This window comes from Aphis gossypii, chromosome 1 (genome assembly GCF_020184175.1).
Source record: "Aphis gossypii isolate Hap1 chromosome 1, ASM2018417v2, whole genome shotgun sequence".
Classification (NCBI taxonomy): domain Eukaryota; kingdom Metazoa; phylum Arthropoda; class Insecta; order Hemiptera; family Aphididae; genus Aphis; species Aphis gossypii.
Window position 1 is genome coordinate 29,144,526 of NC_065530.1, and position 26,946 is coordinate 29,171,471.

Sequence of the window (26,946 nt, forward strand, 5' to 3'; positions counted from 1 at the left end):
TATATTATATATAATACATTGTTACTTAAAACTACATAAAACATTCTAATAAACAATATGTGCAAATGATAATTATTATGAAATGAAACCAATGATTAAAACTGAAGACTTAAAAAAAGTATTAACACGATAAAACGTTTTAAAAAGAAAATATTAAAAGCTTAAGTAGTAGTGATGAAGACAAAATACTTGCACCTTTTAAAATGCAAAAAATATAAAACGGTAAATGAGTTTTTTATAAAAAGGTCTATACTCCAAAAATATGAATATCAATGACGTAATTCAATTAATAAAACAAATAAATAATTGAAAAACAATTTAATTATATTCTTAATTACTATGAATTTTTCATTAAAATGTTGTTATATTTATATAATATATCATATTATACTAAATACATTTCATACTGTTGATATTTCAACATTTTAACATTACACGTTAGTAGCTAACACATTTTTAAATGGAATAATAAATTAATTTAATATATACCTGTAAATGAAACGCAAAAAAAGAAATGTAACAATAATAAAATTATATTTTCCATAAACATAATATTTTTGGCAGACAGTGGTTTTTATATAACATTGTGACGTTATAATGTAATACAGCGTTTGGTTGTTTTACTTAACGTGTCACATAATATACACATTACAACAATATACACGTTATAGTACGGGTTTTAAAACAACAAAAAATAAATAAAATGATAATAATACTGAAGAAGTCCGTTTTTTAATTTATAAATAAAGTAGCTACAATTAAATTGTCAAATTTAATTTAAATTACCATGTATCTAGGTATTTATGATTTTTTAAAATATTTAATCTCAACTTTAACAATCTCAAAACGTATTAAGAATCGTTAGTTAATTTTAAGAAGACTCCTATAAATTTATATTGTAAAGTTTAACACCATAAAAACGCATATCGTAAGATCATGACTGTTCTTAGTAAACACTAATAAGTCCATAAATCCATTAATGGCTTACAACTAATTGGCTCATCGTTTTTATCACGCAATTAATATATTTATTATTAACTAATTAATATAATAATTTCTCTTACTTAAATTACTCGTCATAAATAAAGTGGGTGTTGAGTATTTTAAATCTGAATTTACACAAAACGCAATTCAAAGTAAAAGCATATTGAGTAAAACATTTATGAGGAAAGGTGCTATTCTATATTTATAATTACTATAGAAAATCCAGCAGCTGATGATCAAGATAAAGAAAATGTATACTTAGAAAATACCAAACAGCTTAAAACTTATAGGAATAACCTCAGGGCTTGTATAAGTATTTTTTGGAATAGACAAGTGCTTTAACTTTTGTTTGAATTGTTAATTTATTAATATACGCAAAATCAACTTGTTAAAAATATAAATGGTGTAAGACGATAACGTATACCTATGTACCTACCTATAACCTGAGCTAATATGAATTATAACTTAAAACCTATAACACATTACAGAAAATTAAATATATTATATCCAAATTTATTGTAATTTACGAATCTGTTCTATTGGATCAATGGACAATGTACATTTACGGAAGAATCGTTTTTTTTAACCATGTCAACCTTTCCATTTCTATGTGTTAACCATTATACTCCGCTAGAGTTAAGAATTTTTTTTTTATTAACGGTTATAATGATTTATTATTAAACTATAAGTCGATGTAAATATAACTAGCACTGAACAACACTAAGAAGCCGTCTTAACCAGTCGGCTGCATGCAGACAAATTTTCTTTCAGAAATAAGGAATACTTTAACTTACTTACCCATTAAGCTAATTATAGTTTTACTTCAAGTGAATTGCTCAGCTAGGGCCAATTTCCTTGTGAATATCTAAACCTAATTACTCAATTTACACTTTATCGATGAACAGCTCAAAATTTACTTTCACATCTAACTCATAATGTACATAAAAAATCGATAACGAATTTTTATAATAAAGTCAGTGAGCAACTTTTCATAATAAAGATAATATAGTCTGTGGTTTCAATACATCAAATCATTCATTATGAAATTTAAAATAATAGGCTATTTTTGACTATAGTTTTCCCTAAAGTTATAAGCTCGGTGATTCGCTTCATAGATTTCCACGAAAAGTATTAAGACGTAATTGTGGTAGTATCATCATTACACAATTGTCTGTCCATATTATTATTATCATTTATCACGTACATAGAGTTGTAATAATATTAAAAAAAATTAATACACTTGGTCGATTAACTAAATTAAATCTAATATATAATATTCAATATGTAATTGATGTACAAAAAACCAAGCAATCACTTAAAACGCATAAGGAGTTTTTAATATTTTTATGTAATATTTAAGAAGAAAAACCATGATCAATCTCGTTGCGTTTTTCAGTTGCTCGGCCGACTCTTGAATCATCGCATATATGTTCGTCACTTATAATTTTGAGATGGCTGTCGCCAAGCTAACTCGACAAGCCTCCATAACAATGATTCAGCCGAAGTGGTCTCATCCCGAAAAAATTATCTCTCCGTCGTACATTAGTGACTTAAAACCTCTAATTTTACATAAAGCTAATCAAATAACATATAGTTCAACGTGTTTTATACGCCATTCACAAATAAAATCCAATTTTATCCTATTATAACAGCTATTTTACGATCCAAATGTATAACTAATCAACCTAGTCACATGACTTATTTTCCTATGCGTTATTCCGCATCTGATACTACGTATTTACTAGGTATATTAATAAATTGCTCTTTGTATTAAAAAAGTATCTGTAAAACTCGACGTAAGTAGATTATCAATACTTATTTTAAATTATAAAAAAAACTCAACTTATTATTCGTTAACATTAACTCTATAGTTAAAACTATAAAGTACATTGTACAGGTATAATAATATTATAAAACACGCTAATTTTCATAAATTATAGGTATCAGCAAGTCGCAAGTCCATAGCATTCTTTTGATATCATCTGAAGAACTTTTAGTTTATCGCCTTGTAATAATAAGGTACTAACTAACTAACCATAGTTATATTTTTATATTTCACTGTAAAATTCTTGAGAACTCTTTAACATTAAAACTAAAGATTTTATAAGTTATTAATTGTAGTTAATATATGATAAATATTAAATAAGCTATATTATTATAATTTCCTATTTCGATTTGTTTTACTTTCAACAAAAATTAAATATAAATTATTTATTTATTTTTCAACTGACTTTCTTTGCTAAAAGATTTATTCAACTCTGACTTTTTACAAATAATTATAATTAAAAAAATATTATTCAAAGGTTAATAAACAAAATTAAAATACAAAATATAATATATAAGATGTTGATATTATAATTAAATATACTATTATGTAATTTTATATGAAAATGTTTTCTAACCAAATGAAAAATAAATGTTTTTGGTTAAGATAAAAATATACATCTTAAACAAATTTAATTGGTTTTTTTGCCCAACTGTTGGAAAATTATTGTTGTGTGTTAATACAATATTATTGCTGTCATCTGAAATAATTTTCCATCAACTATTTGCATTAATTGAATTGACATACGCGTATTTACTGGTACGCTGAATACTAATTTTATCATAATAGATCTTCATTAAGATTTTTCGGGTGCATTAGTAGTCTGGCAGAAAGCCCATAACATGATCCAGGTGAAATTTATTTAGATCTTTATATTTTACTCCTTCTTACTTTTAAAATTAATCTTAATGTACTCACCATTGCATAAATGACGCTGGCATAACATCCCGTTCTAAGAGATTGAAAACAACAGCAAGATTGGAGAATGGCCATAGTATAACGTAAAAAACAATTTGTTTCCTTTAAAATATACTGTGGTTAAACATCATTCCAAGCTGAACTGATTCTCTAAAACAAAAATAAAAATTTTAAAATATTTTATAATTTATACAAATATTCTACTATATTCAGTAATTATATGCAAAAATAAACAAGGAATGTCAAAAATGAAATAATCTAAATTTTTTACTTAAGTAATTTTAATAAAAATTACTTCAACTCATTACAAAGCTCAAATAATATTTTTACATTTTTGTTGTAATAATATAATATAGTGTTTGATACCTAATCTATTTAATAGTTATTATTTAAATTTTATTTCCATTGCTAGCTTTATTATTATAATTTAGTCCCAGTGTTTAATGTAAAATTAAATTGTTTTTTTTTTTTGAATTTTTGAAAATCGATGTTGATATTTAATTTTGTACTTTCATACATTAATTTAAACTTTTAATAAAAAAATCACTTTTAATCATTGATATTTTTTTTAGCTTAAGTGTTTTAACTTTGTTTAAGTGCCTCTTAAAACCTCTCAACTTTCAGGTGACTACCTCAAATATGTATGGGTGGACTTAAATAGTCATATTATATTGTTTACGTATAGTATATATAAATAAACAGAAATTAACATTACAATAATTTACAGCTTGACTAATAATATATTATTTCATAGTATACAAAAAATTCAAAAGCGTAATATTAATAAGTATAATATTTTTTTACTCGTGCAATAGTTTTGGTTTAAAATATTTTAAAATTACATAAATTATAAAATAAAAATTTCGTGATATGTATATAGTTTTCATATATTTATATAGCGTAGATTTCAGTTTAATAGTTTATTTTTTACCTTCCGATAAGAAAAATTGATTTTAAATTATTACTCATAATTTTCTACAACTCATAAAATTATTTAAGGTATATGTTAAATTCCCAAGACCAGATTTGCTATTATAAGACGTGGACGATATTTTCTCTTGAGAGAACCATTTATAGTCAATCATCAAGCAGTGAAGGTCGGAACGGTTAATTTTCACGAAGACACTAAGTATTAAAAACAATTTTAAAAAAACCCTACCATTACTAGTCTCGGAAGAAACGATACCCAAGTTCACAATAAGATCTATTCACCGCCCAAAAATTTTATCAAACAATAGAATTTATATTTATATATTATGTTGTACTTTGTTTTATTATTTGAAAGAAGAAAAACAATGTATACTTACATTTACAATAAGTTATTATAATATAAAAATACATTCATGATGTGAATAGAGAAAATCAACTTATTAATAACACTCCTTACACAAGTATAGAGCATGTTCAACACCTGGCCTCGAAATTTTTTTGTGAACCTGACTATCTAGGATCAATGAAATATTAAGTGAAACTATTTCAAAAGATGTATTTCGAAATAAATAATACTATTTAAACTTATAATGTGTATGTTTTTTCCTAGTGAAAATTATTATAAATTGTAATTAAAAGTTTTCGTATGGCCTGTTTATTCATCTATTAAATATGTTTGGTCTAATTGATACTTTACGTTTGAGATGCCAATGTATTATATAGATACAGAAGAGAGAAAACAATTTTAAACCTATTCTTTTTTCAGGATAATCACAATTCTAGTTTCTTTTTAACCTACGAAATAGATCATCACTCGTCAATGATACAATTTGGAGACATAGTTTCAATTAAGGGGTTAGTATTAAATGTAGAGCTTGGTCCGTTGTATACCAGTAATTATGCGATAAGTTACATTTTAAAACAATTAAATTGAATGAATGCTTCTAAGATCATCAAACACTAGCCTCCCAAATTGGAAAATATTAATTAAATAGTATTAGAGTATAGTGTATACATTTTACTATAAATACATTTAAATTTAATAATACAAAGGGGACCAGGTGATTGTCTAGTTAACGTAGCTCGTGCACAAGTGATCCCTAATTGTATAATCATATATGTATACATGTAAAATGATGTACTCAGTACTGGTGTTATCTATCTAACTATAATTGACGGTGGCTGGTGATGATAGAATTAGTAGGTATTAACTTTTAACTTGAACACAGTGTCAACATTTCGTTACAAAACTAATTTTTTTCATACAACCAATGCATGGTGGAATATTTATTCATCTAAATATTTACAATTTTTTATAGATTAACTCAAATTATTAAAATTTTTAGAGTAAAGTTATCATTTTAATTTATGTACACGTGATATTAAAAAAGTATAAATCGATATTATAATATTAAAATATTATATTTATAAATTTTTATCTACAACCTAATGAATAGTTAAAGGTTAAAATTTATTACTATTATAGTTAACTTAATTATTTTAATATCAATAATATACTTTGATTCTAATATTAGTATAGTGATTATATCTCATTATCACGTCATGATAAACAATATGAATTTAATTAAGTTGCGATACTTATATTATGATAAATTACTAATAAAAATAGTTTTACATTTTAAATTATATTAGTGAAGTGCTATACAACTAAAATAGTATTAATTATTAAATCAAAATAAGTGATAACGTAATACAATATACGTATTAACTCGTGCTTTGAAAAATAAAAACGAATTCGTTATCATTTTGTTTTTGTACATTAGTGCTGTAATATTATGAATAAACTCGATATTTAAAATAAAATAATGTATTTGAAAAAGAATTAAACCAAAAATAGTTATAGATAAAATAAAAATAAAAAAGAGCTTTTGTACCATTAAAACTTCAAATAAATCTGTCAGTTATAATACAAATAAATAAAATAAAAAGTGACGATGGTAGATTAGTGATTTCTGACAAAGACTTCAAATAAAGTTTTGACCTAAACTATATTTTTTGAGAGAAAAAGCACGATTAATTTTAAAAGCGTTGTAGGTAGTATTGAAAAATAAATTGTTAAAATCATAGATAAATACGCGGACTCCCGAAGTCATGACACATATAAATGTTATATATATAATCTATAATATAAAACATAATTGTATAAGGAAGCTAAAGTGGTAAGCCAACAATAATAGAAAAGTCTTCCATATATATATAGTGTCTATGCACTAAAGGCTATCTGTGTAGAAAATAGTTCTGTCGAAAATTGGTTAGTTTGATTGGTCGTTGAAGAAAGAAAATAGCACCATGAAACAAAATAAAATGTATTCAAAATAAAAATTATGTTAAAAATAAAGTTTAGAATTATTATAAAAGTTGTCTATAACCATAACTCAATAACCGTTTAAAATAAAACATACTATTAAGTTCAAGAAATATAAATTTATAAGTTCAAATCATTCAAAAATTTACTGGAATTTTATTTAAATAAGTATAATAAACGTTTTTACATACATAAGTTATTTAGTTCAATTAATAACAATTATACTACACTATATTTTTATAAGATATGGACCTACTCATGGGCTGTGCATGTATGTTATGAGCCATTTTAAATGGTAATTGAATTTGACAGTAATATTTGTTTGCATATTATTAAAAGAGCAAACGAGTGTTACAATCGAATTAAAATTTAAAAATAATTGAACGATGTGTAAAATGATTGGGCGTATATAACACGAAATCTTATTATGAAGTATAACATCCACTTAATTTAGTTCAAATTAAGAATTAACTCATGCCATCTACACCGCGCTTATAACAATGTTGAAAACACATAGTACATAAATTATTTATGTAATTTATTCTTTGAAAATGTAATACTTTGGCAATATAGTATTTTTTATTTTTATAAGCTATCACTCACTGAACAACAGTCATTAATATTTAATTATAATATTATAGAAGTTTTTACTTTTTGTTTTATGATAATAATTTGAATTTATAATGTTATAATTTTATTAATTTTCTGAATACACACAAATTTCATCGTTTGATCATAATAAATTATAATACAGTAAATAATTAAAAAATATATATATATACTTTATCACTCAAATGTAAATATTCTTTATATTGGTATATTCAAAATATCTTATAAATACTATATAAATACTTATTCACCTAACATATATTAATAGCTAATGATTTGAAAGCATGTTTGGGATGTTAGTTTTTATAAACTTAAAAAGTTTAAAATAACTTAACGTAATTATATAAAACAGACGTCGTTTATAACCTGTATTTATTGTAGCACTTCTGCATATGAAGGTGTTTGCTTCTAGAATTCTATTTTTTTAAAGATTTATGGGAATGTATGTGAAATAATTGGGTGCTGCACTTATTGGCACGTATAAAACTAAGTACGAGATATTATAGTACGATTATAAAATATAATTATTGATATTTGTATTTAATTTTTAATTTAATGTCTATAAATAAGCATTTACATTTATTTCAATATTATGATGAGTTAAAGTTGTATTGAGATCGTCACATTAACACTTGTTGGTTCTATACTACAAATACGTTTAAAATGTATTTTCAGAATAAATAAATATATTTTAAATTTGTTATTATTCTTAATATTAATATGAATTGATCTATATCATGCATTCTATATAAATTTAACAATGTAATTTATGTATTTTTTTATTCTATTTTTAGTTTTTAAATTAAAAAACTAGTTATAAGTAATGAGAATACAAAATATTACATTTCATAAATGTTGATATTATCATAACTCATTTTAATATTTTATGTCACTGCGAACGTAATGTCAAACAGTAACTGAATTGTAATCAAACTAGATTGAATACATTTTTAATTATTTATAAGAAAGTAATAGTTTAGTGAGAACATCTCGAGCGGAACAACTTTTTAAAGTATAAATTACATTTTAAAAACAATATCTAATATAAAAAAAACGCTTTGAAACTAAAAAATAAAAATTAGAAAATATTAGATTATCACTATGTTGAGTGGAAATTTTATATTGTTTCATGTTTCATTGTTTATGTTAAGAAAATGTTTGCATAAATATTTATCAAAAATTTCAAGATTTCAAGCGTCTATGGTTATTCATTACAACAAAATAAGAAAATTGTCTTTCAAAAATTGCAAGTTTTCAAAAAATAATTCTACTTTACCATATTATTTTTTTTTTCGTTTTTTCCAATTACAGTTTTAAATATTTTTTACATAAACATTCTAAAGTCCCAAGCTAAATTAACCTGCTGAACTTGAAAATTGAAGCATTTTTTTTTTTTTACTATAAAAAGTTTTTATTAATAAAAAAAAGGAACACGCATCATTATAAAATCAATCAATACAATATACATTAATTACTAATCACAACACTCGAAATTGAAAATTTCAATTCAAAAAGTAGCATGTTTTAGATAACATTTTTTAAATAACTAGAATTATAATATGAGTAATAAATTAATCATCATAACGATAAATAAAAAAATACTGTCTCTTACTATTCCAAAAATTGTTAGCTGAAAATAAGTTATAACATTCGTTATACGAGTAATTAAATAAAATATTTATATTTTATTAATTTTATCAAACAATATAATTCAATTTTAAACATTTTTTATCCGTAAAAATTATAAAGCATTCACTCTTTAATTTTTTTTATACTTGGTTAAGTTATATGTACCTATGTATTTTGTTTAAATAATTGTGCCAAACAAAAAAAAACCAACTAGGATATCATAAACAGATTACTGTTCTTTGTATTATAAAAATGTTTATTTTTAGAGATTTTATAAACGGGTCATTTAATTTTTTTCTAATATTTATGTATTTTTCATTTTTTCATAATTATAATACATGACGTAAGTATGCTTATTAATTGTGCCATTTATTGTTACAATATAAAATCATCACGAATTTAATGTTTTGCTTATGATTTTAATCAATTATTAATTACGAACAAAAATGTATAAATAAACTACCTATCAGTGATGTCTTGATTCATGTTTTAAATTAATTTTTTTGCTTTTAACAACACTATTCCATTCAGTAAAATATTATACTAAAATGTATTATACGCAAACCATGTATTAAAATTGAAATAACATTTTGTTTACAAAAAATAAAAATAAAAATAATGATAATAAAATAAAAAGCCTGATAGATGATGAGTTTAAATCATAATTTAAAAGCCTTGGCATTTTCACACATTGCACTGAACAAAAATGATTTGAATGACATTAATTGCTTGCAGCTTTTAACGAGTTTGCAAACTTTTATGGTATAGAATAATTATAACTGTTTATTCCCAAACTCAAAAATAATAAAAGGAAAGTAAACAAGCTAAACAATATTTTTCAGAATGTTTTTAAGTTTGACTTTTAATTTCATTAAATCGTGTAATCAAAGATCGACTTGTAATTTATGTTATGCTGAAACCTGCAACTCAAATATTTTAACCATAGTAGAGAAAGCATTCGCATTAAACCCTTTATTGTCAAGGTTTACAAAACGAAACATAAACTTTACAACTATTTACCTTCATTAGGGTTTCTGGGTGAAATGTTAACATTTACCCTATTAATTCTTCTTATATCGCTTGAATAAATGTAGTGTTCAACGTGTTAATACAACTAGTACACATTTACGTTCGGAAAATTCTTTTCTGACATTAATATATTTTTAACAGTCCGTAGTTACGAAGAAGGCGAAGAAGCAATTTACCATTTCCAAATTACACTATGTAGGTTCTATTTTTTATTTTCCTTAAAACACTCAGCATATTTTTAGACATGTACCAAAAATATTTCAACCAATGATTATAAAGTGTGTTTTAAGTTAGGTAATAAAAATTAATATATTAAAAAAAATATATTGTGAACTCTGATGAAACATAAATAAATTGCAGGTAGAGACTAAATTCAGTTATACTTTTTCATTTTCGATATACATTTTTAAACATTTCATTACTCTTTTAAAATTATATACAACAGAAAATATTAAGTCGTAAAGACTTAATTTTTAAGCGTTCGTAAAATATTGCTGCATGAAAAATAAGTAGTAACTTATACTACTGATAAACATAAGGTAATTCTCATTTCCCTTTACTGTTGATTAATGATTATTCCGAGTATATATTGAGAACCAATGTGTAAAATAGGTATACTTAATTAACTTGTAATGACTCTCTCATGACGTTAGGGTGACAAACAGATAAAAATACTGCAAATAATGTGAAGAACATTCTAGGGTACAAAAAAAGATTAATTTAAACAATTTTTTAGTGTTATATTGCTTAAAATCTTAATAAATAGGAATGTGATAAAGCATAATCATACTGCATTTCTGAATTTCTAATCAGAATGCTACTCACTTATCTTAAATTATAGCAGTGACTTGGTTAAATTTCAGTGTATATAATGGAATCACGAATAATAATGTCTCGTACAAATGTTATTATAATATATTAATATAGCAATGATACTGTTCAGAATCATGTTAAAACAATACATAAATATAAATTATGTGACTTTAAATTTAATTTTTTTTTCGTGTCGGTCATTATATAAATTAATCTCTGTTGTTTTTTTTTTTTTTTTTTAATTACTCATCTAATTATAAAAAATAATTTATTACATGAATAATGTATTACATCTTATTTGAATTAAAAATTATACATTTTACAACACTTTTATGAATATGTTTTCATACATCAGCAATAACTTTAGTTTGTATATTTTTATATTTTTATAAATCCGAATCCTAAAATCATACAAGAAAACAGTAGCTATTGGAATTATATTCTCGTAAGTACATCGCCTAGCAAGTATTTATTTGAACGTCGTTTAAGTGTACCACCCACGGAGAAGGATAAATTGTCTAAAAGAAGAATAGTAACTATTGAAAATAAATATTATAAATAAACTAAAAACGAGAATAATATACTCAAATAGTTTACTATGCTATTAAACATGAAAAACATTGACCAAAGATAATCGAAATAAATAAATATTATGTACGAATATAAAAATACATTACATTATATAACCTAATATTTTTTCAAAAAAAAAAAAAAGTATTACTTTGATTTAATTTTAGTTGTAATAAATAGACAATATTTCAACAAATTCATATTACAATTTATGATACAATAAAATGATTATATTAGGTTTTCAAACAATTATTTTTATACAAATTATATGACTATTTATAATTAATTTTGATCTAAATGTATGCATTTTTTTTTTAAATAAATATATTTTCAAATGCAATGTACAATTTATACTATTAAGCACAATATATGTATGTACCTAAGTATATTATGATGTGAGATAGGAGATAAAAACAATATTGGGGTTACACGATTAAGGAGCGGCCCACACTTGGCTTAGGGTTTGTATTAGATAATTACGTTAGAAGGTCTCTACACCATTTTCTTTTAAGTCTACGACGAGGATTTCTTGGCAATGACAGAATATGTTTACTTTTAATTAGACAATATTCATGGTTTTATAATCAAGTAAAGAAACGTTTATACAAACTGTATGTACTTCAACTACGATTATTGTTTTAATAACAATATCTTTATGGGTAAGATTAGAAATAAATAATAGTGCATTAGTAATTTTAAGAAGTATAACATTATGTTGGAAAGCTTGAATTTTGTTTAGACTGCATTTTTTAGTTGAATCTTAAAAGTCCATAAACTTTTTAGAAGTAACTTATATAGATAGTAATAATTTATTTTTAAAAGTAGTAAATTTATTCTTTATAAACAATATTTTTAGAAATCAGGAACCTGCATTAAGATTAGGTACATCGTTTAAGATAATTTTCCTAGTATGGCTTTGCTAAGTTAATAAATAAATAAAATAGTATTTCCTAATTCACAAAACAATTATGCAAATGCCAATGTAGTATTAAATAATTATTTTACTACAAAATTCATTCGAAATAAGAATGAAAAATTTGAAAATTTAAGATTTCATATAAAATTAGCTTCCTTTGAAAAACAGTATCCGTTTGACACAATTTATAAACAATTAAATCAATAAAAGTAAAATCACGCCTATCCAAAAAATCCACAAAATCATACCTATCTTAAGCTACAAATTAAGGGCCACAACCCTTAAACATGATCAAAAATCAGTTAAATGATCCAATATTAAAAACAGATTATATGGCCTATCGAAGTGAAAGTCATATACCACTTCTATTTGTGTGTGTACTTAAGTTTAAAAAAGAACCATGTACCCTTATACTTCTTATAGAGTGGGGAAATGGGAATGAATGGTTGCGATTGGTCATAGACAATATGACCTTGATTTAAGTATTCCAAAACGTCTTTCTATCGAGCCATCGAGGTCACATATTTTATGTTTGAAGTTCTTTGGTAACTCGGTCTATTAATTGATTTTAGAAAACAGGTTGGCTAATATATTTTGAACTATAAATTACGTTTAAAATTGCAATCGATAAATTAACTAGACATTTATGAAAATAAGAATCCACAGCTTGTTAGTAAAATAAATAATCCCTTAAAAACACACAATAGAAAATACGAAAATAAAATACATATTCTTCAGAAAATTAAGATAAAACACGTCCAAAACAAAAAAAAACTAAGTTTAGGTACACATTACAATGCAATGCTAATTACAATATTATAATAAATGTTAAATGTAAAGGAAATATTACCCAATAACATTATATTATTATATAAAATATAAGTAAATTTGTATTTATAAATAAAAATGGAAAGTAAAAAATTATTAATAAAATTAATTTTGTAGTATCAAAGAAATCAACGCACATTTATTCGCTTAAAGATGCAATCAGATAACTAACTATTTAAATCCCTTGAAATTATTTCAGAAAAATTAAAACTTAATACTATAAGAATCCGAAAAATTATAAAAATTGTCTGTTAAATAATTATTCATTTGTGTGTGTGTTTTATTTAAATGAATTTTACATGTGTGCCTTATCTCATTGAATTCAATAAATAAACGTAAATTCTTAATTTGAAATATAAATGACAATTTTTAATTTAGCCTGAAATCATTCCACTACATCAACTAATCGCAGAATAAAATGATTTTAAATATGATTTAACATAGTAATGATAGCATAATATACATTATATTATATTATATTAGTAATAAGCGTTAATTTCAACAATCTCTAATTTAAATGACCAACATACTATATAACCTGGATTTTTTTTTTTTTTTTTATCAAACATTTCAACGTCATAATTTAATATACACATTATATACTAACGGATATCATTCGCACATATAACACAATAATACACTATTAACGATTATTATAAGTATCATTTGTTATTTCTTTTAACAATCAATGAATTATTAATAATAAGGAATTTAACCCGTTGAAAATAAATGTAAAAAGTAGGTATATATTATATTATATATGTATATAGGCGTTTTTGTTATGATGTTATTTTTAGAATGATCTGTATATTAATTTTTTTAGGTTATCGTGCAAACCACCAAAACTAATTTCTATTTTAAATGCTGAATGTTGAGTTATATTTTATTATTTAATTATAGAATCATAAAGTTGTTAATATTCACATTCTTTAAATATAATACGGAGAAGGTATTTATAAAAGTAGTAATTGAACAAATACTTTTAAATCCCTATTAAATAGACCACAATATTTATTAGAAACTTTAAAATAACCATATACTCGGTAAACATTTTTTGGGGGGTTAAAAATTATTACTTTGTATAATTCAAAAATAATTTTAGGCATATTTATTTTTTCTTTGCAAATATGTTGGAAATAATGTCAACAAATTCGGCCAGAACAAAAAATAATAAACGACCAAAATGCGTTTTTTAACACGTACAAACATTAGCCAAAAATAAATATTAGCCATCTACATGTTATGTAGGTAGCTACTAATATAAATATATATATATATAAGTACTTTAAATACAACACATATCCGTTTCGCACATCTCTACTGAGCTCGTTGGCGTGATTCAGGGTCGTTTTTCTTTCACTTTATAACAACGGACTGCATGTGCGGATAATTTATCGCTGAGCTTTATCTGTTTGGCTTAAAGGGAACATGCTATACGGAAAGGAAAAATACTATGATGGTATAGTGATTCCCACGAGGGGATGCGTATATTCAAGACATGTTTTAGTCGCCGTCTATGTAGTCGGGCTATAGGCAAACATATAAATTGTACAATATTATTATGTAGTGACGTTATATTATACCATAGAAAATTTATATTTGAAAATATTTCTCTAAAATATTCAATACAAATATAATTAAATACATCATAGATATAGAGCATTATATAATGCCACTATGCTGTGTGCCCGTATTCTATTAGATATTATATTTGGTAAAATTTTAAAAATTCTTTCATCAAAAGTATACGTGTTAAGGTTTCACTTAAAAATTATTACAAAAAAAATAAAAAAATAAATTAATTAACAAATTAAAAATAAATAAGAAAATATATTTATAATATATAAATTTTAAATTACTAAAATTTAACATCACTACTATACTATACGATACGCACTACCTATATAATATAATATTACATTATATTAATGTAATTTTACCTATTTTAATGTTTGTTTGTTTTTTTTTTCTAATGTTAATTCTAAAATCACTTGTGCTTTTTTTAAATAACTCTACTTTACATAGTGTACAATTATAAAATAAAACATTATATTCTACAGTATGGATACGAAATTACGATGGTATTACAAGAATCCAATCACAGCATACACAATTTGTTAAAACTATTTTACATTGTTATACTTATATATTATTATATTGTTCTAGTCATCGTCTTTATGAATCAAATGAATAAATATGAGATGCGCATATTGTTGCATTAGTAAATTAAAATTCATTGCAGTGTATAATTATGTTTTTTTTATCATTTGCATTTATTCATTAATTATTTGACTCACGGACGATCAAACTATAATACCTCCATGATTTATGGAGGGTACATGACATCATTTTGAATCCTTGCGATTTCAACAGTACATTTTTGTCTCTATCTTAAACTTCAATCTTGAATATTATTGGATAATTAATATTGATAATATACAATTTTCATTAATTGCGATTCTTTTAAATGTGTGAAAAATAACACATAAAATATTCTTTTTTAAAGTACCTACTGTTTTTTTATTTTTTCAATTACGTTAAAACAAATTGTTTAATTACAAGTGTACTATTGATAGACGTATACAAGAGTTTAAAAGCGTTAGCGTCGTAAATGTCACGAATCTCGCTGCAATGTAATTTGACATTATCATATGAGTTAGCAGTTGTAAACAGAACTAATTTATTTTTAAATCTGTTTTTGATGTAAACATATGTGGTAGGTAGTTTGTAGGCTAAAATATTAGATTAGTTTTCAAACTGTCACTTAATGAATAAAAAATAATACTAATCAATTAGTATTCAGATCAACTGAAATTTGATAAATATGAATAAAATTTACAAAACGTGTATATTTTATTTTAAACAGTTTTATGTAAAAGAAGTTACATAATACAACAATAATATTTCATATAGGAAAAAATTATTTATGTATCTATAAGTAAAAGGTAATTTGCAGCACTTATTCCATGAGCCATCATTTGAATAATTTAAAAGTAATCTCATTAAAATATCCGGAGCTTTACAAAAATATTTATTTAATGCACACTTCTTATCAAATAGGAATGAGAAAAGTAAATTCGTTTTTACAAAGCATTTTTATTATGGGAAAAAACCCGTTAGGAATACCTTCTGTTCAGTTCTACCTATTATTTATTAATTTGTATAACACTTTAAGACTTAAATCGTGCGAAAAATGTAGTAAGAGTTTATTTTTTTATATTAATAGTATAATATTTTTACGCAGATAAAGCTTACGAATGATAAATAACAATTCAAATACTATCAATTACTTAACAATAAAAAAAATTGGAATTTTATAATGAAAAAAGTCAACTATACAACAAATTTTTTTAATTTTAAATTAATGTTAAGCCCCAAGTCATGTCAAGTTGCATTATGTTAGGTCATATACTCGTTAAATATAATACTATATATTATATACCTAATAAACAAATATACAAATGCATTAAATAATATAGAAATACATTTTTTCTTCAAGATACATTCAATTTTTTTTAAATTTACGACATTATTATTATTATCATAATTTTTAATCATCAAAGTGCATAAGCATATATAAAAAATATAGAAAAAAATTGTCATTATATTATATTATAATAATACACTCAAAACAATTTTTCTAAACATATTTTAGCGATAAATATCTACAAAAGAGTCAAATAAATTAAATTTCAATATTTTTTATCAGTGTGATAAACCATAAGAGATTTTTCAAATTGCATCAATAATTCTACTTATTTTTTTTCTATTTTACAATGAAATCAATTTTTATTCTTCTCTGGTAATTTCCGATTCACATTTAAAAAACGTGTATATTTCAAAAAACCAACGACGTAAAAAGAAAAATCTTTAATTTTACTATCCGTAACTCATTTCCGTTTGCAATGATTTATCATTGAATTTAAATTCATTTAACACATCAATTACAGCGGTCCATTCAATGATAAGGTAATTCGTAACCTATGAGCAGATCAATTTTTCATTTTTTATCTATGATATCGATATTTTGGTTTCAGTCAATAGTTATGTAGGTAATTATTAGTAATTAGTATACACTTTTTACAATTGCATAAAAGATAACCTTACCTATAGCCACATAAACTTAATAATAATAAAATTGTCATATTGTACAGTAAAATACAATTGGTTGGAACGGAAATGACTACGTATTTCGTACTTGGTAAGCAAAAGAATAAAATTATGAATTAATGAGACTAAATGTTTGATACATAGATAATATCTATTTACCATATTTTAATGATAAAATGACAATATTCATACTAAAAATTATTCCAAACACAATTATTATTCTTTTATCAGAAAATTTTTATTTTAATTCATTGGTGATGCATAGAATACTATACAGATAAGTCACGTTTACTTTAATAAATTTATTTCATTATATACCTATTTAAAAATCCCAATTTCACTCACAGAGCTTATTTTACTCAATATTATAACAGATTGTTTGACATTTATATTTTATACTTATTAGATGACCTAAAATGCAAATACTTTGCTTTACCGTAAACACACAAAAAAAAAAACAAAAAACATACAAAGAAATGTAATAGTCTGCATTGTATAAGATGGGTGTTTAGATTAATGGTTTTTTTCATGTCTTTACTAGACACAACGTAAGCATTATATTATTATTGCGAGAGATCGTATAGATCTTTTTCTCAACAATGACTAAAGGTACCTATAAAGGTGCAAAAAGCTATGCATTTCTATGTTATAATGTAATAAAATACTTTTATCTTGTAAATAAAATGGAATAAAAGTTTAACTGACGTGCGGTCCTTTAAAAACTAAAAATAAAATAAAAAACGATGTGACCTCTTCTATTCGTTTATCCTCGAGTCTATCTAACGGGTATAAAATGAAACTCAATACTATAGCTTTTTAATATATATAATATATATATATTTATACCTTTATAGATTGATATAGCTTAAAGGTGAATAAAAAAAAAAATACGTAAAACTGTCACTGAACTACAGAGTATATAAGATAGTTAAAAATGTACTACAAAGCGATGTGGTACAAATAAAATGTACATAAACGATTATTTCATTTCCAAATCTCAACTAATTTTGTTAAGTAAAACTATGATCAGTGTAATAGTGTTGTTTGTAAGAGATAATTAAATATATAGTCAAGTAGTTAAAGCGATAAAAATAGAAATTATTTTCGCTTTTAATATTGAAATTATTTTTTTTATAAACGTTTGAATAATTATCTCTTACTTTATTCTTTCTGTCTCTTACAAATTCCTAACCATAAAGTAAATATTTATCATTAGAATTATACCATAGCTTTAATTTATAAACATATTATTATAATATAATAATTGAAACATTTTTAATTTTATTCAACCAATATTGATTTTGTCTGCTATACTCGTGTATTAGATGAATTAATATTGTTAATGTTGTAGTTTTATTTAATGCATAATAGATATTAAACCAATACAAAGAATAATTCTATTCCTACAATTATTTCATTTGGAACGAACTTACATAAATTCTTCTATGTAATATCGATATAATGTACATTACACATTGTACATGATACTTCATATTACAAGAATAAATGAATAATAATTAACGTACATGTATGTTTGGTGAGCTTTAGTATGAAAGTCATTTTAATATCTAAGTCATTTATTTCGTTGATTCTTTTGACTGACTGCCTTACCCTGTAAGCATAAATCATTAGCTAAGGTACATATTGTTTGTTCGCTTTAGAGGTATTAATTAATTTACTGTGTATACTAGTTAGTGTATCATTAGCACAACGGGTGATTACCACCTAAAATTAATCTATATTTACAACCAAAACAATATTAGTTTGATGGGAGATATTGATTTTATACTGTGCGTTGCAACTTGTAGACTATAGTTGTGTAAACTAAAAGCCCATAAACTTGGTGGAAAAATAAATATCTTAAATAATGCTTGTCTCTTGGGATTTTTAGTGGATGTCCCAAGAGTAAGTTAGTAGGCTCTGGTTCAGTAAAGCTCGTATTCTCCAATCTTGAGAATTTTACAAAACCCTGAAATTATATATGTTTAGAAGTCGAAGCTGGGGTAATTTATCTAGTAGAAAAAAATAAGCTAAAGCTTAGAAAATAATATTATTTATTATACAAATCCAGATTAAGATTAAAATCTCATTGAGTACCTACCTAATCATAGCTTCTATCTTCAACAAGTCTTGTATATGCTGAACTTTAAAATCTAATCTAATTAAAATAAATTACTATCTCAAACAAAGTAAACAATACGAAAAAAACTATAAACAACTGATTATACTAGTAAAAAAAAATATTTATTTTTATCATTTTTTTAATATATTATAGAAAAACATTTATTTACTGATAAAATAGTATTATAAGAATTTTAAAATATTATTATTTTAAAATAAATTTATTTTTATACTCAAATAATAATAATAACAAATTTAAAAGAGTCATGTATCATTCAAATTTTAACAAGTTAAATTATGAAATCTTCAATTCCATAATTCCAGTATAGTTTGAGATTTGAAATCAAATATAGCCAAAAAAAATATTTACCAAAATTATGTTTTTTTTGTGTACACATTGTACATAGAGTTTTATAGTTTTATTAGTTTTGCATAGTAAATACCGAGTAGCAACAGCAATATATTATTATTACTGTGGCCTGTAAAGAGACCATATTGTCAATAAAAGTATTCAAATCATAAAAGTGCGTTCACCCTTTATAAACAATTTTAGAATAGTTTTCTTTAACAAAAAAAAAAAAAAGGATAACTTTGAGCTTTAGTATATTGGCTCAACGCTTGCTTTATAATGCGCCCTAGCTATTGACAAAAATCAAAAAAAAGTCTTTAAATAAAAATAAAATACAAAGAAATGAACACTGAAATATTTCCTTTTTCATAAATATTAAATAATAGTAATATTATTATAAATTATAATTATAATTCATAACCATTTTAGATCCTGAGCAAAGTGATTTATGTATTGATTTTTTATTATGTTATTATTGTCTATTAGTGTACGCCTATCATCACCTTCTAAAACAATAAAAATACTTCTGTTATTCTTCAAGCAGTATTCCTTTTAGAAAATATATGAAGTTGGTATTTTAGATAGAACGGGCAAGAGAGTAGAGAATTAAAGCAAAATAACTAGGTATCGTAATATTATCCTAAGAATAAAAAATATATATATATATAGGATAAGTAAGAATTTTAATTTATGCCATAACAATAGTTGACAATATCGATTTCATTTTTTTTTTTTTTTATAAATAAAATACGAATGACCATGACACATAAATATTTACTAAATATTTATTATATCATTTTTTTAAATATAGTAAAATTGTTAAAATAATTTAGTTTTTTTTTAGCTATTTATAGACGTTTGAAATTTTTATTTTTCCGTAATTTAAAAATACTATTTATAGTGGAAATTTTAACTTTTTACCATTACATAGACTTTAATTACAATAAATAGTATGAGTTTTATCTTAAGAAACATAGGCTGTAAAACTACCTCCACTTAGAATCTGTTTAATAATATTATATTATTCAAATTTAATGCATCCATTATTATACTGACCTACTCAATTATGAAGTTTTTTTTTTTTATATAGATATAAGTTTTTTCTAAATCTTAACAATTAAAAATTGTATTCTTTGTTACTCAATTGAAAATTTACATAATATTTCATTACAATAATAATTAAATCTAATCGAGTAATCAGTAACATTATTATTTATTATACACTATATATTTTAATAGAAAGTGTTCAAATATATTTGTTACACCGACGTTATGAGATTTTCAGTCTTAATAACTTGAAAGTTCAACTCTTGCGTGGCAGCTTGTATGTATATTAAAATTATAATTTAAACAATTTCAGAAAGCATTTTATGTTTTGAAAAACAAACAAACAAAATAATAATATAATCTATAAAAAGTTCATATTGTTATCATTTATTACGTTGTATTTCGAATTGCCTATTCAAATCGCCGCATTTGTAGTTATTACAGAAACAACAGAAATTGCATTCATCATCTTATTACAAAATCAGAAGTTTATATCTTACAAGATGTTACAAAATTATTCATTAACCCTGCACAGATAATATAAACGTCCCATAAGTTTGTATATTAAATTAAGTATAAAAGTAGATGGATACAAATAATTGTGGATATTAAAATAAATAATACTCAAAAGTAAACAGTAATATCATTTTTTAATTATTACTTATCAATAATACACATTTTAAAATATTCTATAATATATTTAGTATATTAGAGTAAAATTTATTCTTGAATGTTCATTTTATCTATGTATTGTCGTATTAAAAAACTTGGACCAACATTAGCTTTATACAAAAAAGTTTAAGCAAAACTATTTTCATAATACATGCTAAAGTTAAATTGAAAAACACAATATAACGTGCAAATATAATGAACTAATCTAATTTTTAAATATGTATAACAATTAACTATGTACAAATAATTTTTAAATTTATATAGAATATATTATATATTCTGTATGTACTTACATTATCTCTACTTGATAAATTTTATACAATTTATAGAATTAATGTATGAATAATATATGAATACATTTTTTTTTAATGTAAATTATATTATTTTTAATTTTGTATTTATATATACATTTTAAGAATAAAATAAAGTTTTAAACTTTATCAAACTATACTTTCATAAATATTTTTTGATAAAATATTTTTGGCCCGTATTCAAATACCCTTGGACTAAATAATTGGATTTTTTTAACTCAATAAAAACATTATAAATGTAAATAAGTCAAATTTTAAACAAAAATATGCAAACAAGATATTGTAATTGAAATTTTCTGTTAATAATATGATTTTTATCTACAGAATAAATATTTATAGATATTTATCAAATTTTTTGGCTACTTATTAATACTTTTATATAATCACATAATATTTTTGAAATGACTGACTGTTTTACATATAATTATTAAGTTAAATTTATCTAACTTATTAATGAAATAGTATAAAGATTAATAAATTATTATTTTCTGTATATTTATATGTATTGCTTACTAACTAAAAAAATTCATATCAATATTAAACACAGGTCTAAAAATATCAACGTAATTTTCCCATTATTAAAAACTGATATATTTAATAACAAAATATATTAACACTATTATTATTGCGACTATTGAATCAAAAATATTTATATTAAAAATACGTTATATTTCAATATTTGTATTCAATTTTTACTTAAAGTTAGTCATATGTTATTCATATTAAATCTTTATGACTATTACATTATTTAATAAGATTTTATAAATCTTTAAAACTTTATAATTATCTTTAATTGCGCATACTAAGGAGTGGTAGTGATAAGAACTAAAATAAAAAGCGTTACTATCACATTGAATTTATCTAATAAAGGATAAAATTGATCTTAATTTTATAACACACAATTATATTATGTTAACTTTATAGATGAAAAATTTCCATCTGGCTAAAATTAATTTATTGTTTAAATTCTTAAAAATTTTAAATGACAGTTTAACTCAAGTTAAACCATTTTAGTGACAAGTTGTCTTATTGTATTAACAAATAACACAAAATGTAATTATTTATGACATTATTATAATATATAATTTTGTTATACCATTAGATCGACATTAGGTTTTTTTTTTAAAGCAGATGAATATTTTTTTTATTTGGAATATTACATAAAATAAAACAAAAGTATTATTGATCTTTTTACATTCATTAATCTTTATTTTGTTTTTATTTACTATAAAAAAAAAAAAATTCTATTATAGTACAATAATTATAATCTTTTGAGAATTATGTTTATTTCAAAAATACTTTTATTTTTTAGTAAATTTTCTCTTTATTAATTGACTTTCTTAGAAATTATAATAAATTAATAAATATACATATATTATTGGGGGTAGGTGGAGGAAATCGTATCTTTTATGTTGACGGCTTGACGCTACATTTTGGTAATTTCTCTCCCACGATGATTACGTTCGATAACTCGTTCTGTTGTTTACGGAGTTTCTACACAAGTATTACATAAACTTGTAGTGTTTAATGAGTTACAATAACGATCTATTATAATGGCCACATGTGATGTAGAGAAAAATATTCACATAAATTGTAGCAGTAAATGCATCTATATCTACACTTATATATTTTTTGTAGTTATTTGTTATTACATAATTTATTAGAAAATTATAAATTGGTTAAAAATTGATTTTAATTTTCTTGGATACAGATATTACAATTTAACTATAATACTTGAAATTTATAATAGTAGACACATAAAAGAAAATGATTGATTAATTGATATTATGTTTCAATGTTTCTGTCTTGGAGACAAGATAATGAAGCAGACACTCCTTCATACTCAACAATTGCGTTTGTTAACTTAATTTATTTATTTTTTATTGTCATCTTTTTGTATCAACCCTGGATTTTTAACGTTACTATAAAAATGGATATCATTTATAATACGTACTCATATTTTGTATGTAGGATATACGATATATAGGACCAAACAATTTTTAGTAGATAAAATATGATACAGATCAAACCAGGCACTTGGTACAATATTATATATAAATTTATATGTATTATCATCTGTTGCACCTATTCAGATGAAGAAAGGTGAGAATTAAATAATTAAAAACGTTAATTTTTAAAATATTTTCAACTCAACTAATCAGTTAATTTTTTAAATAACTTAGTAACTTAATTAATTAAAAAATCTATTGTAACAAGAAAGTTTTTTTTATCAGTTATCTAATTAAAAAAATAATGTCAAATAAAAATCACGTTTTGTACAAGCCTATAAAATTGTAATAAAATCTGATTATAATTAACTGTTATTTTGAAACTGTATAAATGTGTAATGATTTTAAATAAAAATAAACTAATCAATATCCCTTAGTTTAATAATTTATTTGGTAAAGACGTGTAATCGTGTAAACCATTACCTACCAATGGAGCGTAAAAAAATAAAATAGTATAGGAAGCATATAAATGTTTATTGTTTTTATCTTACAAAAAAAATTCAAGTTTCACGTTCATTTGCGATTCCTTTGGTAATTTATAAAAAAATTAACAAACTTCTTTTCAGCTACTTTAAATTGATGTTTTTCTCCATATTCATTGTAATATTTTACGGTCAAATATATTGTATGATGACTTATTATACCTCAACGAGATTTTTAAATATTGAGTCGACGGTTAACTAACTTGAGTAATATTTTTTCCACCTTTGTTTATATTATAATATTATGTCTACGTAAACAGTAATATAATTATGGGGATGCACATTGATACAATTGCATTCCTTAGTATCATGTAACAGGTTCAACGTGCATAATACCTGCTATTAAAATAATTTAATTGTTGTGTTGGATTCTTCATAATCTATCAACATTAATAGATAATATGCAACCATCACTAAACATTGAATGTATCTATAGTTGTTTTAATAGAATGTCTCTAGCTAAAATATATCCTATCATACTTAAAAAAAAAATGAATATATGCCAAACAATGAAGTTAAATCAGGGTTTATTTTGATATTTAAAATGTTTATTACATTACTAACAATTTATTACACAGGGAACGACATCGTAGATTTTGTAATAAACGTTTTTTATACGTAGCCTTATGATGCCTAAGACCTTAGAACCAAAACGAACCTGCTGCAAGAACGTGTTATTATAATAAGTTTGACTTTATCGTAAATCGAAAAAAATGATCTAGTTGACAGGGAAAAAAATTCGTCGACTGCAGGTTCCGATAACCGTGACGCAGATTTTGGACGTCGCTTATTACATATTTTATATTTATACACACACACATACGTGTAAACACCTATAATATTATAAAATCTGAATAGTAAAAAAAAAAAAAAAAAAACAATAAAAAACAATTGCATGCGAACGAAGCTCACGGTCGTCGTCGTGTAATTATTTAAACACGACTATTAATTTGTCTTCGTGATTATATATATATACGTAAATATTATTGGACGGTTAAATAGGTTTTACGCCTACCCGAAATCCGTCGGATGGACTTACGCCAACGATGTATATAAGGTGTGTGTATACCTGTGATGTGATCGTCGTTCAACGTGCGACGCGTCGAAAACAAGAGACATCGGACGACGACGACGACGGCAGCGGCAGCGGTGTCGACACGTTTCTCTCGTGGCCAACACGACGCGTGTGCGGCGGCGGCGGCGTGGTCGCGTTTTATGAAAGCGCGGCCGGCGACGACGGACGACCACCACCACTGCGCCTACCGGTGCGCCGCAGTCGGCGCGTTGTCGTCTGTTGATAACAATAGAAAAACGGCGTCGGGCGGCCGCTGCGGTGGCGGTGACGACGTTAGCGGTAGCGTTAGCGGCGGCGGCGGCGGCGTCGGCGGCAGAGAGGAGCGACGGCGGCGTTGGCGGTGGCTGTGGCTGTGGCAGGACACCACATCCTTTGCGGCGATACACACGTGACTGTTTCGGGCGCGCAGGATGCGGCCGGCGAACGTTTCGGCGCGCATGGCCACCCGAACTCGACGGCGACGGCGACGACGACGACGACGACGCCGCCGCCGCTGCAGCGTAACATCGTCCGCCGTGATAGCGACCATGGTAAATAATAATAATAATAATAATAATAGTAATAATAATAATGGCTGTGTGCGTAATAATAACATTATTATTATACCTAACCTAAAAGCAGATAACACACGTCGTTATAATATACAACTGTCGCCACTGTACTCGGTCACGTGGGGGGTGAGAAAGAGATAATCCCCCAAAAATATATTTTATATTGGACGATAAAAGTCACGAAAAATGTGTTTTCTTTAATTGGGTGAAAAATTGGAAAAGAACGCCAGCGTGTTTATCGCAATATTCTGACAAAAATGTCAAAAGATGTATATTGTCTATTTATTACGGGAATTTATAGTTTAAAATAATATAGAATATTAATTTAACTATTTGTTTTACATATTTTTTTTTTTTTTTTTTACTTCTCTGCAGTTTTTCTAGACGTGTAACAAATGTTTTTTTGTATAATATTTATGTCGAATTACGGTTTGAAATAAAAACTAATTTAGAAAATTTTAAATACCGAATAAAAACTTTTCAGTAAAAAGTAGACAAATTTCAACAATATTTACATTAATATTCATTAATATTTCATTAACATCAACAGATTTAGGTAAACGTTCGGTCGTTATTATTTTATTATTTCGAAGATAATGAATTTTTTTTAGTAATCGGACATATTTATGTTCTTTGACTTACATCGTCTGCGTGACTGCGTATAATTGTAACATAAACATTATTTTCTCATACTTGTAAATTTCGAGTGCATAATATTAAAATTTATTCAAAATAATTTTTTTTTACATTAAAATTTATTATATCTATAACATAGTATAAAATATATAATATATCTTTTTCTCGCCGTTGTCATTGTTTTTGTTGTTATTGTTATTGTTGTT

General features: G+C 24.2%; 1 protein-coding gene across 4 annotated transcripts in view; it reads right to left on the reverse strand.

Moving 5' to 3' along the window:
* LOC114132429 (uncharacterized) overlaps nucleotides 1–25,927 on the reverse strand; it is a 127,464-nt gene extending 101,537 nt beyond the window's left edge. For 3 of the 4 annotated variants that reach the window (XR_003593051.2, XM_027997893.2, XM_027997890.2), the window contains exons 1-2: nucleotides 25,548–25,927; nucleotides 3,728–3,877 (exon numbers count right to left, since the gene is read on the reverse strand). Coding sequence is in view for 3 of the 4 variants with exons in the window: in XM_027997893.2 (XP_027853694.1) it covers nucleotides 3,728–3,802 (75 nt within the window). In the remaining variant the exon portion in view is untranslated. Of the gene's footprint in view, nucleotides 1–3,727; nucleotides 3,878–25,493 lie in introns of all 4 variants that reach the window. The other variant, XM_027997892.2, reaches the window with a different exon arrangement.
* Between the last annotated feature and the right edge of the window lie 1,019 nt (nucleotides 25,928–26,946).